General features: G+C 31.9%; 1 protein-coding gene across 1 annotated transcript in view; it reads left to right on the forward strand.

Moving 5' to 3' along the window:
* Nucleotides 1–12859, forward strand: part of LRBA (LPS responsive beige-like anchor protein) — a 558252-nt gene that overhangs the window by 518372 nt on the left and 27021 nt on the right. The window contains exons 54-55 of the mRNA XM_006906268.3: nucleotides 2900–3055; nucleotides 8852–9019. Of these exons, the coding sequence (XP_006906330.1) occupies nucleotides 2900–3055; nucleotides 8852–9019 (324 nt within the window). The remainder of the gene's footprint in view (nucleotides 1–2899; nucleotides 3056–8851; nucleotides 9020–12859) is intronic.

Consider the following 12859-nt stretch of genomic DNA (forward strand, 5'->3'; position numbering starts at 1 on the left):
AAATATTAAACATAAAGTACAATCAGAAATAAATCTTTAATGAAACAGCTCCTATAGTCATGGATGAACATTATTTCCTGCTAAATGAGACAGGATTTGTCAACAGTTCTATTATTATTTATAGATAGCAGTTCTGAGGAATGTCATTCACATAAGAAAATAAATGAGAAAAAAAAGAGTTTTGTTTTAACAGTGTCACTCAAATCTTTGAACTCTTTCTGGGTTATGTGACAAAATTTCTATAGTGAACTATTATTAAGAATTTTTTTATGGTCTATCATTCAGTGATCATTTTAACAATCTATCATTGAAACTTATTTTTAATGATCTATCAATTGACAGCCTGATTAGATCCTCCTTCCATTTTATTGAAAGTAGTGAATTGGAAACCACCTGCCCTGTGGAATGATTTGATACCTAGGCATTCACTTTTCAGCATCACCTTAGTACTTTGAATTGTCCCTTTATTTGGCTCTCAAGATATGTTTTATATCCTGAGGTGAAGCACCATAGTAAGATTCTGGACAGGAGAGAAATATGCCTTTATTTTATCTAGTGGAAGAAGAGCATGTGAAAGGGGAGGTTGTAAAGGAAAACTCACAGGAGGGTTCTCAGACAAATCTGTTTCAGGCAGGGAACATATGAAAGTTGAGGAACTAGAAATTGATTCCCTTAAAGCCATCTGTGTCTGTGTATCCCTTGGGAAGTTTTAAACCCCAGAGGTATGTTTACCCCAGTTTGGAGACTACTTATTTAGACAAGTATACCTAATTTTTATCAAATAAAAATTATTTCAGTAGCGAATCTCAGGAAATTTATCAGAGAACACAGTAAGATAAAAGAAAGGCAGTTGTGAGATAGATTGTATAGATTCGATCAGATAGACAGACAGACAAACAGACAGGTGTTAGAGTGTTAAATTACAAGTAAGCACTTACTTAGAAAATAGTTCATCCAAATGCTGAAGGGGCATCTGCCTTTACCCATAGGTACTTTATGCACGCAATTCAAACTTACACACATGCCCAGATCTGTGAAGCTAGGTCCTCCCAAGAGATCACACCAAAGAAAAGAAAAAAAGACCAATATGAAAGTTTATATCATAGGAGCGAAAGTCATACAAAAACTAACATTTTTACAGTTTTCGTGTGGAATAAATTACTGTAATAACTAGCATAGAAAGTACTATATGATTTGTTTTTAATTGCTAGGTTCCTTGGAATTGGGAAAAAAAAAACAACCTGAATATTGTATCACACAGTTTCACTGCAGTGGGATACTGTTGTCCTCTCTATGATACACTGTGATACCCATAAAAGTTTTTTTTTTTTTATTTACTTTTTTTAATTAAAGAAGTGATTTAATTTTTTTCTTCTTTTTTTTTTTCTCTTTTTTCTTTTTTTTTCCCCTCCCTCTATCTACAAAAGTTTTTTTTCATCTGCCAGCAACTTCCCTTTGTGTGAAAGGACAGGGTAAATGACCCCAAACTAGAATTCTGCCTTTTTTTCCTATTGCTGTCACTTCCTAGCCCATTAATCACCCAAAAGTATATCTAATAATCTTACATGGTTAAGTTATATAGTCAGACATTAGTAGAATTTTGCAATATTTCCTACACACACACGCACACACGTTTGCTATGTTGTGTATATCCTGAGGACAGGGAGTATTTTATTCCTCTGTGTCCCCAGTGATGCCTAGCAGAGCGCTAGAGAGTATTTTGAACACTTTTTTCGTCTGTATTACTTTCTGAGCCTTCTATTAAATCAGCCACATTAACTTAGTTGTATACAATAAATATAATTTAGATATTTTCTTATTTTTATTTTTATGAATGCACTTACAGTATTTTTTTAATTGAAAACTATAGTACAAAGTACGTAATAATCAGATGCAGAAATTTTGTTTGTTCCATACAGTTTCTGGTACAGTCAAGATTCTTTAGGAACATAAGAACCATCTATTCATATTGGAAAGTTGATGTGAAATACCCTTTGAATGACTAGAAGCAAAGCTTTCTATTTGGTTGGCCTCATGATGCCAAAAAAGGCATCTCAGTGAAAATTCCTTTTCTGATAATAACATGCTTGATAATGTATTTCTAGAGGATTATTACTCTTCCCATGTGCTTGATGTCGGTGTGTGTCTGACCTTGTGGCTTGTGACAAACCCGATCTCAGGTGCTCTGTAGCACTTTGAAAACACACTGCCAGCTGTCTTGTTTTATTGCTTACATAAGGAGTAAGAAAGTGGCAGTGTGCTGTGCTTTGACTTTTTCAATTACAAGTATCTTTAATAAATAGTGTTTCCACCCTTTCCTTACATGCAAGTGCAGCTGTAAACAGGGGAAATGGGAGTTCACATCTAGTCAAATTAAAGACCTGTGAAAGCCAAAGTAGTACAAGATGCTACGATATTTCAAATATATGACTTTTAAATTGTAATATCTCTTCCTGTGACAAAAAGTTAAAGGTAATAGATTGTCACAACACGAATCCGTCCTCATGGCAATAGATGTAATGAGATTGTCAGAAACACAAACCTAACTGTGATGCAGTCTGGAGATCGTAATCTAGTTTGGTCCTGCCCAAGAGCTAGAAAGCATGTTCTGAGAATTGTATACAATTTTTAAATTGTAATATGTTATTATTTCTTTCCTCTAGGCAAAATTCCTCACCGAGATGTTGAATTTAGCTACCCACATTCTTCCAACAATCAGATGTATTTTCCTATTTGGTTTTTCAAATATTACTAGATTGAAAATTAAAGATTAAATATTCTTTTCCTGGAATGTGTCACCTCTCCTCCCTCACCCCCCACCCACAGGATGGCAAACTATAGGATTTCTTTGCACATGTGGGTTTAGTAAGCTTTTTCTTTCTTCTTCTATTCTCAACAGCCAGCAATACAGGAATGCACAGGAGGCAAATTACTGACCTTTTAGACCAAAGTATTCAAGTCCATTCCCAGTGCTTTGTCATCACTTCCGACAACCGTTATATTCTTGTTTGTGGCTTCTGGGATAAGAGTTTCCGAGTCTATTCTACAGACACAGGTAACTGTTATTTTCTTCATCAGTGAACTAAAGTTTCCAAGTAGTGTTGACTTAGAATGTTTTCTCATCTTCTTTCTTTTAAAAGTTACATATGTCTAAAATTTGTAAAATAACGAAAAGGCACTTTTCCATTTCAAATAATTATATAATCTACTGTTAACTTCAGCGTGTTTTTAAGAGGCAGTTTTTTATAGCAAATTTGTCATCCAAGCCTTATGCTTACAGCATGAATGAGCCATGTTGAAAACATATGCTGGTATGCAAATACCCTGTGCACATGTATGTGCATACTCTTATGGCAAGTGCGCATGCATATAGGTGTATATTCCCACTGTTGTATTATTTAAAGGATTTTTTTTCCTTACTGGAAATTCTCATGAAGGGTATTTCCTGGGAGTAGATAATCTTGCCTCTGCCCAGTTCTGCATAGAATCTTGCAGAAAGCTACACATCATGAGGAAAAGTAGCTGACTTCTGATATTATGTATGACAGCTCTTGTTAAAATATAAAAATTAAGTCTGTATATTCATTTGCATGAATGTCCCTAAGGACAAACCATGCTTAACTCAGTATTATTATAGGAGATCCAATCCAGTAATTGTTTATAAATATTTGCATGTAGGAAATTGAGAAACGTTTTAAAATTTAATGGAGTTCCTTTAAAGTATTTTAGAAATTATTAGAGGATTAAATAAACTTAGAGTAATTATGTAGTTGAATATTTAAACTAAATTAGATATTAATGCATCAAAACTTGATAGATACTATGGAAGTAGGTATTTCAACTAAAGTAAGGTTCTACAAATATCTTGATTAAATGTCGAGGGAATAGAAAAAATTATTTTAAATATTGGAATAGGAAATTCTTATTACAGTAAATCATCTTTCAGTCTTGTTAATAATCTTTATAAAATGTAAGAGTCCATGCTCCTGCCTTCGTAAGTAGAAAATTAATTGCAAGTTATTCACGGAGTTTGTCCTCAGAGCATTTAGATAACAGTATTGTAACAGCTGTGAGAGAGTAGGGAAAACAGTCGAATGTGGATCGTTCATACAATAAACTCTAGAAGTTGTTTTTAGGCATGATATTGTTTATTTTTTTGTTTTGTAGAATAGATAATCTAGTTTTCTATAATTTGCATCTTTATTCTGTAGATTCAGAAAGAAATCATCATTCAAGTCTTTCTGATGAGCTGGGCTTTTACTACATGTTTAGGCCTATTAGGTTGATTACTACTGAACCTAAAACTCTTCTAGAATTCTTTAAAAATATAGTGTGAATTGGTATTTTTCTAAAGTATGTTTATTATCATAATAAATTTGATTTAGTAATCGAATTAAAATTTTAACATTTTCTTTCATTATTATGGAAATTATTAACTTAGCGTTATTTGACCTCAAATTGTGCTTCCTTGTTGCACAAATTTTCAGATTAAAATTGTTTCATACTCTCATAAGATTTTATTAAACATTCTTTAGATTGCATGTTGATTTTTACACATTTTTGAAAATTATTTTTAAATTTATAAACATTCAAATTCATTCTTTTGGTTTAAAGTTCCAGTAGTTTGGGCTCTACATACGGTTATGTAACGACCACCACAATTAAGATACATCTTCTCCCACCTCAGCCTCTCAGCTACCACTGATCTGTTCTTCATCTCTATAATTTTTCCTTTTCCAGGATCTCGTATAAGTGGAATTACATATTATGTCAATCTTTGGTTTTGATGTTTTAGGATTTTTAAGTTTGTTGTCTTTCCATATTATGTCATTTTTAAAAAGCATTGCATATTAATACTTGTAAAGTAAAGCTAACCTCACTTTTATATAAGACTAATAGTTAAAATAATTCTTACATTCATGGTTCTTTAAAATTACAGTTTTTCACATACATAATATTGTTTCAGCCTCACAATAATCCTGTGAGATAGAACAGGTGCCCTTATCCCCATTTTTCAGATGAAAATTTTGTTCAGATTTGTGTAGATAATGGTCACAGAACTGGGCATAGGAGCCAGCTCTTCTGACTTCAGATGTAGCATTTTTTTGTAGTTGTACCATGTCATCTCATATAGCTGTTACCTGTCAATCATTGGTTAATTTGAGAAACACTAATTTATAACACTAAGTGCCTAGTACATCTGCCATGTTACATTAGACTTAATAATAAACTAGATAACATTTCTTCTTTTTCCAAAAACCTTCCACTTTACTGTTTTTTGAAATATGTATGTGTATGTTTTTGTATATAAAACATTTCATAAGAAGTAGCCTTATTTGGAACTTTATTTTAATGAGACTGACTTGGCTTGCACAATAATATATTTACGCTTGCCAGAAAAGTTGTGAAAAAAATCTCAAATGCTAGTCCTAGTATCTTTCTTACTGTCTTGTATACAAACAAACACTCATGCTAGTTTTATGTAAAATAATTTCATTTAGGGTAAGTATGTGTTTATGTTTTTATGGCAGTAGGAATATCAAACATATTCTAATTTTGGGAGAGAAGCAAAGGAAAAATTGTATGATTAATAATATATAATGGTAAAGCTATCACAAATGTTGAATTCATAATATATAATGGTAAAGCTATCACAAATGTTGAATTCAATTATATTTTAGCACATAAGCTCCCCCCACCTAAAAAAAAATCCTCCTCTTATTAGGTTTGGGGAGGGGGAAGGGAAGAAACACGGTTGTAACAGGAAATTCTTTTAACATAAATCATGTTTTCGGGACACAACCAGAACAGCAGAGGCAACAATAAAACCTTCCCTCGGCAGTGGGAATTATTTTCAGGCCACATTTTAGATTCAGTGGTGCAGAGTCCTGAGCTTGAATTTTTTTTTTATTTGTAGCACAGCTGTCAAATAAAACATTAACTAGAAAATTTGTTCTGTCAAAAAAGGGATATTCTAGTGCTTGTGGTAATATTTGATATTAGTGTGTGGAGAGGTGGACCGGTATTAAAGGAAACAAAAAATAAAGGTTGAGGAACACTTATGAGATTATCAGAAAATAATTTACCAAAAGAGCAGCAAGTATTTATATGCTGTGATTTATTTAGGAGGAGTGAACCTCAACCTCACAGCGATAACAAATATTGCCGAAGGAAGCTGCCAGAACAGGAAAAAGTAAACTTAAAAAAATAATGTTTTCCACAGTTGCGCCCAAAGTATAAATTGTAGAGAATGAATTAATTTGTATTAAAATATGAAACCCTTTAGATGGTAAGTATTTAAATGTCACTCCCTCCTTTCAATCTTCCTAGATGCCCAGTCTAAATTTGTTCTACCTTATTACTCTCACTAATCTTACTTTGTACTTTTATTTTGTAATACTTAGCACCATTCCTAATTATATATCTGTTTGTATTTGTTTAATATCTGTTTGCCCAACAGATAGTAAATATTGTGGCGACAGGGACCATGTCTATTTGCCATGTCTGTTTACCACTGTGTAGATGTAAGAAGGCCTCATGCTTGGTACTTAGGTGCTCAGTAAATGTTTGTTGAATGGAAAATAATTGTGATAACTTTTGGGGCAAAAATTAGAGTACAAGGAAATTTTTGTCAAAAAAAGAAACCACAGTGACTGTGTATACATTTTCCAGACACAGACATTCTAGATACAGTGTGATAACTTATGATTAATTAATGATTTAACTAATTAATAAATGATCTTTGATAATTTTGCACTATATTTAATCCATCCCACTTTTACAGATAAATCTTTCCACTTTGCCCTCACGTCAGTTGGAAATTAAGCAAGTTACCTACCAAGTGAATGTCTGCTCTTTTCCAAGCCTTCTGGTGCACGTGAAGCACTCTGGGCCATAAACCTTACTCACATATCTAGTTATTATTTCGCTCGTTCTCACTCCAAAAACCTACTGAGCTGATGGGTATCAAATCTTAAATAGGCTTACTCTAAATAACCTATCCTCTAGTTTACATGCTGTCAGCATTTAGGTACAGGCAGAGTCAGAAGTCACCGTACATACTCTGTGATGAAAAACAATCACAATATGGCGGTTCCATTTCCTTCAGTAGTTAACTTGCTGATTCAACCTTTATTTTTCTAATTTGTAATAAGAGTGCATCTAATTTTTGTCTTATCTTTAATAACCTGCCTCTAATTTAACCCCACTCGTTTTACCAGTAAACCTCACCGCTTTGTTAACTGCATGTAAATTGGAAATGAAGTTATTACATTTTTATATTTAATTTGCCTTTTTTCATTTTTATTCTAGAAAGTCTCGAATTCTTACCGTATTTATTGATATTGCTAATTTCTAAAGTGAAACATTTTGAAGTCAGTTTATAAGGCTGAGGAAGTTCAGTGAACATTTTTAACATTTTGCAGTTAAAACACCTGCTTTGACTAAAGTCTTTATTCACAGGAGGGAAAATGCGCTTTATTAATTTTGCAATTTGAGATTGAAATGAAATCTGGTTTTAAAGTTACTAATAGTCGTCTCCTTGCAAGAATGAAAACATTGTATTTTACTTTCCATCTGATTTAGATAAAGTATATTTCAGTATTCTATTTCTAAATTTATAGCATTTATAATAAGCTTTGGGTTTATTAAAATTAAAAATTAAAATAATATAAATGTTTAGTTATTATCTTGAAAAATCAAATACACTTAGATGCCAATACTTAATTGAGAACTTAAGCTTTTGCATAGGTTATGATGTGTTACAAGTTAAACACAGAAACTTTTTAGGCATATTAATTTTTTTCAGCCTCATCATTTTTTTCCTTGAACATTTGAATTATATATTTTATGACCCCACTGCAACACTTACCAAAAAAAAGAAACTTATGATTAATATTAAAAGTGGACATTCTATGACATTCATTTTTAGAGTCTGTGGACATTTCAAAGAAAAATGTTAGCTAGAAACTATAAGGATGGAATGAAAGGGCTGTTACAGATATTTAATTCTTTGGACAAGTTTACATGAATTATAAACACCATATTTGATTAAATAAAGATTCTAAAAGGTGGGGTTTTACTTTTTTTCTGACACTATTATGTGAACAATTCATCCTGTGTCTGAAGCCCTAAATACATATAGTAAGTTTACTGAGTGCCTCTCTACCACCTCCAGGCGTTACCATTAGATAAACTGCCATAATCTTAATTTCATCATCACCCCCCAGGGAGTTTTCTTCAGACAATTAAGACAAAAAAGGAATGACCTGGCTCAAATTGCAATCACAATATATTATTAGTCCTTTTCATGTAATTCTGATTTTAAAAAAAAAACAAAACAGGAGCTTTCCAAAGTGACTTATATTTTCCTTATATAGATCACTTAAAAAGGAGAAGAAAAAATATATTAAATCTTTACTAATTCAGAGAAGTCTGAATTATAGAGTTCTTACAGAAAGGCAACTAAATTTTGCTTTGTTTTTTGTAACTTAAGAAAATGTTGAAACTGTTCCAAATAAGGGTTGTCCTGTGCCTGCTTACATCAGTAGATGGGATTCACTTGTGATTTACAGTAGCCATATATGATGAGATGGTGTTCTGGTCTTTAAATACTGTTATTTGAGTTGAAATTGTATTTGCCTTTTAAAAACGTTATCACTATTCAATTGATTTTTTTTGCATGTGTTACTATTCAAAGAAAACTTTGAAGTTGGACCAGAACAAATTTTATTGTAAGATCTGAATTATTAGAATATAAGTTAACACCGCTTTATTATAAGTTAAATGGTCACAGGAATTTTTTAAAAAAAATTTTAATGGCAGTTTTAAAGAAAATTGTTTTGTGTTTCAGGAAAATTGATCCAAGTGGTGTTCGGCCATTGGGATGTTGTCACTTGCCTCACTCGTTCTGAGTCATATATTGGGGGAAATTGCTACATTCTCTCAGGGTCACGTGATGCCACCCTTCTGCTCTGGTACTGGAATGGAAAAACCAGTGGGATTGGAGATAACCCAGGCAGTAAGTACAATTTATTTTGTAAGTAAACTTTTACAAATGATGTGGCGAAAGTAAAACTGAATTATCGAGTAGTTTTAATTTCTTAGTTATAATTTAGGAAAAGTCTAGATAGCCTCACTATTGGACATTTTGTGACCAAATACAAGCACGAAATCTCATATTTCATGTTATAGGTTATTCTTATGATCTGAAAATGCTAGTTCTTCATTGGAAATGGCTGTCATCACATAAAATAGAGGTGTTTCATTCACAAACAATAAGATATAACATAAAAGAACAATCACATATTACCTTGTTTATTGAATTCATATTTTAAAAGAGCAAAAAATTATAATTTCATGAAAACAAATCAGTCTTTATAAAAAATATGCTTTCATTTACATATTAAAAGATAAAGCAGATCATAAAAGGACAATATGGAATATTCAAATTGGCTCTTGGTTTTTCAGATGGGAAATGAAAATGTTCACCAACAGCCTTAAACATCTTTATGAAACTATGCTGAAGGCAGTAAAACAAAAAATGTGTAACCGTTTAAAATTGTAATTCACAGAAGGCAAAAAAGGAAGCAGCTACCATTAAAACCAATCGCACACAGCTGCAGAAAAGAAATGACTTTAGAAAAACACATTAAAAAGTAGGAAAAAACAATTAAAGGGACCACCTGAAAAATGAGAATTTAATTAAAATGATTATGACAGCACTGAAGAGTTCCTGCAAGAATAGCTTTAGATTTTTACTTTATAAGGTAGAGCATTTTAACTGCTCTTAAATATTTACAGTTTCTTAATTTAAAGCAAGTTGCAATGTATTTGCTTAAGGAAGGATCATGTTGTTCCTGGTTACTTTACCTGAATCCTATGGTATGTCCTGTCACTCAGTCCCAAATTATGAAACAGTCTGAATATGTTTAAATCTGTCGTGTTTTGGATTGACTTCTTAAAGTCGTGCTTATTAAATGTATAATATTTGTATGAAAGTGAAACATTTTTAAAAAATTTAGTTGAAAGCACAATTTTAAAAGAAGTATACGCAAAGTATTTTATCAAAGCTGTTTCTTCTTTGTTTATATTTTGTAAACAAAGTTTTATTCAGTGACTCTCTACTATAGGTAAACACAGTTTTTATTCAGTAACTCTACTATGTGTTTCTTATTTTAGTCAAAACATGGATAATTCCCTATACAAATATGAAGATATGAAAAATGACTTTAAGGCTGCAATGCTATGGATAATCTAGTCTGTGATCAGATCAAACTTTAGTGTTTGTTTTAGGGGGGGATAGCGGGTACATGTGTGTACTTCACATATTTACACAGAATGTCTATATATAATTATAAAATTTTCAAATATGTAAACTTCAGAGATTTTGTTTTTCACGTTCTTTTGAAAAATACTTCATGTTCTTTTTATTATGGACTCTTACATTTTGTTCATTTTCCTTTCTGGCCTTTTAGGATGAGTGATTACTTTCAGTTTCTTTTTTTCTTATGTCTGTAAATTCAGTTATCGGGATTTGCTAAGTTACCTCAGACAAACCTAGATTTGACATAGATAATAAATATACCATTTTGTTATTTATCTGAAAATATTTAGGAAGAACTTTCTCTTGCCTTAAAATAGTGTTTCATGCACATATTGCAATCCAAACGCAAGAAAAAGAAATTTTTGTTTAACTAAATCATATTCTGTATATCATTGCCAATAAGTATTCTGAGAAATAGCTCAAGGCTTATTAGCTACACTTATATGTAATTGTTGTTACATTTCACAGATTGCTCTAAATATATTTTAAAACTAGAAATATTCAGCTTTTCTAGGAGGGTAACACACATACACACACACACACATTTAAATACCTTATGAATCACTCTAGATAATTTTAACATGCACATCCTCTAAAAAAGTGAATCGAGTAGGCTTGATCAAACTCTGGAGTTTGGAGTAACACAAATCTAAGTTCTAAGCTTTACTGTGGATCTTCTATCTTGTCTGCAAAATGAAAGCAACAATAATAAGTGACTTAAGGTATTATCAGAAGCACTGGGTGCTTAGAGCAAATAAATCACCACACAAACACCATCTTGTTGGCATTAGAGTATATATTATAATGTTATATTTTTCATAAAGCACTTTGTCTCTACCCTCTCATTGTCTGCAGTGTGCTGGGCATTAACTCCTAGCAATGGAAAAAAAATAAATAAAAGAATAACATAATATCTAATAAAAACTTTAGAAAATTGTAATGTATCTTGACAAAATTAAATTACCTTTCTCAAAGTGAACCCCATCCTCTCTGGCCCTTTTCTAATGTCTGATGTCCCAATTTAATTTTGCTTTAGCTTTGAAGGGTGAATCTGGGAGAAAGACAAATAGGCACTTTTTCATATAATGAAAATTTCCACACGTTAGAATAGAAAAATGAAAGAGCCAGTCTAAGCTTTTTAAAGCAAAATGACAAAAAAAAAAAAACAAAGATATTTTTAACGTGTGTTTTAAACATTCATGCAAGCTGGTTTGGATTTTATAAGCTTGTGGCTCATAGATGGCTCCACGATGTAGTCGCTGAAATCAGAGCTTTTCAGATGGGAAATTTTATGCTATGCTTATTCCTATACTATACCCCTTGGATGTAGCATAAATGACCTTTAAGAAATGGCCAGGCTTTTATATATGTAAATATATAAAGATGATAGCTTTATTACTGTTTTTTTAAATCAGGTTATCCAGTAATAATATGCGCATTGCTAGGGCAAAATCAGGCTAATTCTAACTGGATGAAATCTATATACAGTATAACTCGGGGCTTATAAAAGGATGCACATGTTCTATGAAATCTGCCTAGATTACACGGCAAAAGGCTTGTTTTCTTGTATAACAGATAGGTTTTCATCTTTGGCTCTGTTGTCTTGTGAGAGTTATCTCCTGCGGAATGCAATTTTCTCAATGAGAAGAAACTGAAGGTATGACTCCATGTACTTGTAAATTTTTTAAAATAACATAACTAAGAACATTTCAACAAAAGCTATTTTCTGCATGGAAGTACATATATCTCTGTTTTAGAACTGAATCTTGTACACCAAAATGCTTTTCCTAAAATACTCATTTTTCCTTCAGAAAAAGGCTATCCAGACTGTACATTTCCAAATTCTGGAGAAAATGTTTCCCAGTGCATTCAATTGACATTTAAATACTTTGAAAACTTCGAAATGGTCTTATAAGCAAGATTAAATTTTACAAAATAGTTATTATTCACTATTTTAATATTATACTAATAGGTTATAAACTTACAATTAAATGCTTATTAAGTCTTTAAAAGTAAGTACTAAAGTATTTTTAGGTACCTGAGTAATTTTTTTTAAAGCCACAGTTGATTAGCTTTAGAAGCAAACGGCCGCTGACTGCGAGGGTGCTGCATAGATTTGTGTGCATGGTATTTCAGGAAAGTGGTTTTCCATTCTCACATTCTGGTTTTGATTTGATTGAAAGGTGGCATTTTTTTTTCCCTCTTTGCAATCAGACATGCTAATCTATGTCAGCTTTCTCCTTTATGGGAATGGCGTCTACTGAAAAAAAAAGAAAAAAAAAACTAAGTTTTTTTCATAACACCAGGATTCTGTTCTTTAAGAATATTTCAGCACCGTTAATTAGAAAGAAGGTTTTATTAACCATAAGGCTCGCACTAACAGCCCACAGAGCTGTTTTTTAAAGTACTGTATGCCATAGCTGCCCTGCTTTTTTTCTCTGTCTAAAACTTCATTTTGTTATACTCTCATCAATCACGTAAGTCATTACCGTAAATCCTACTGTTGTTAATTTTACTAGTATCACCCTAATGAGA

The sequence above is a fragment of the Pteropus alecto genome, unplaced genomic scaffold, assembly GCF_000325575.1.
Source record: "Pteropus alecto unplaced genomic scaffold, ASM32557v1 scaffold50, whole genome shotgun sequence".
Lineage (NCBI taxonomy): Eukaryota > Metazoa > Chordata > Mammalia > Chiroptera > Pteropodidae > Pteropus > Pteropus alecto.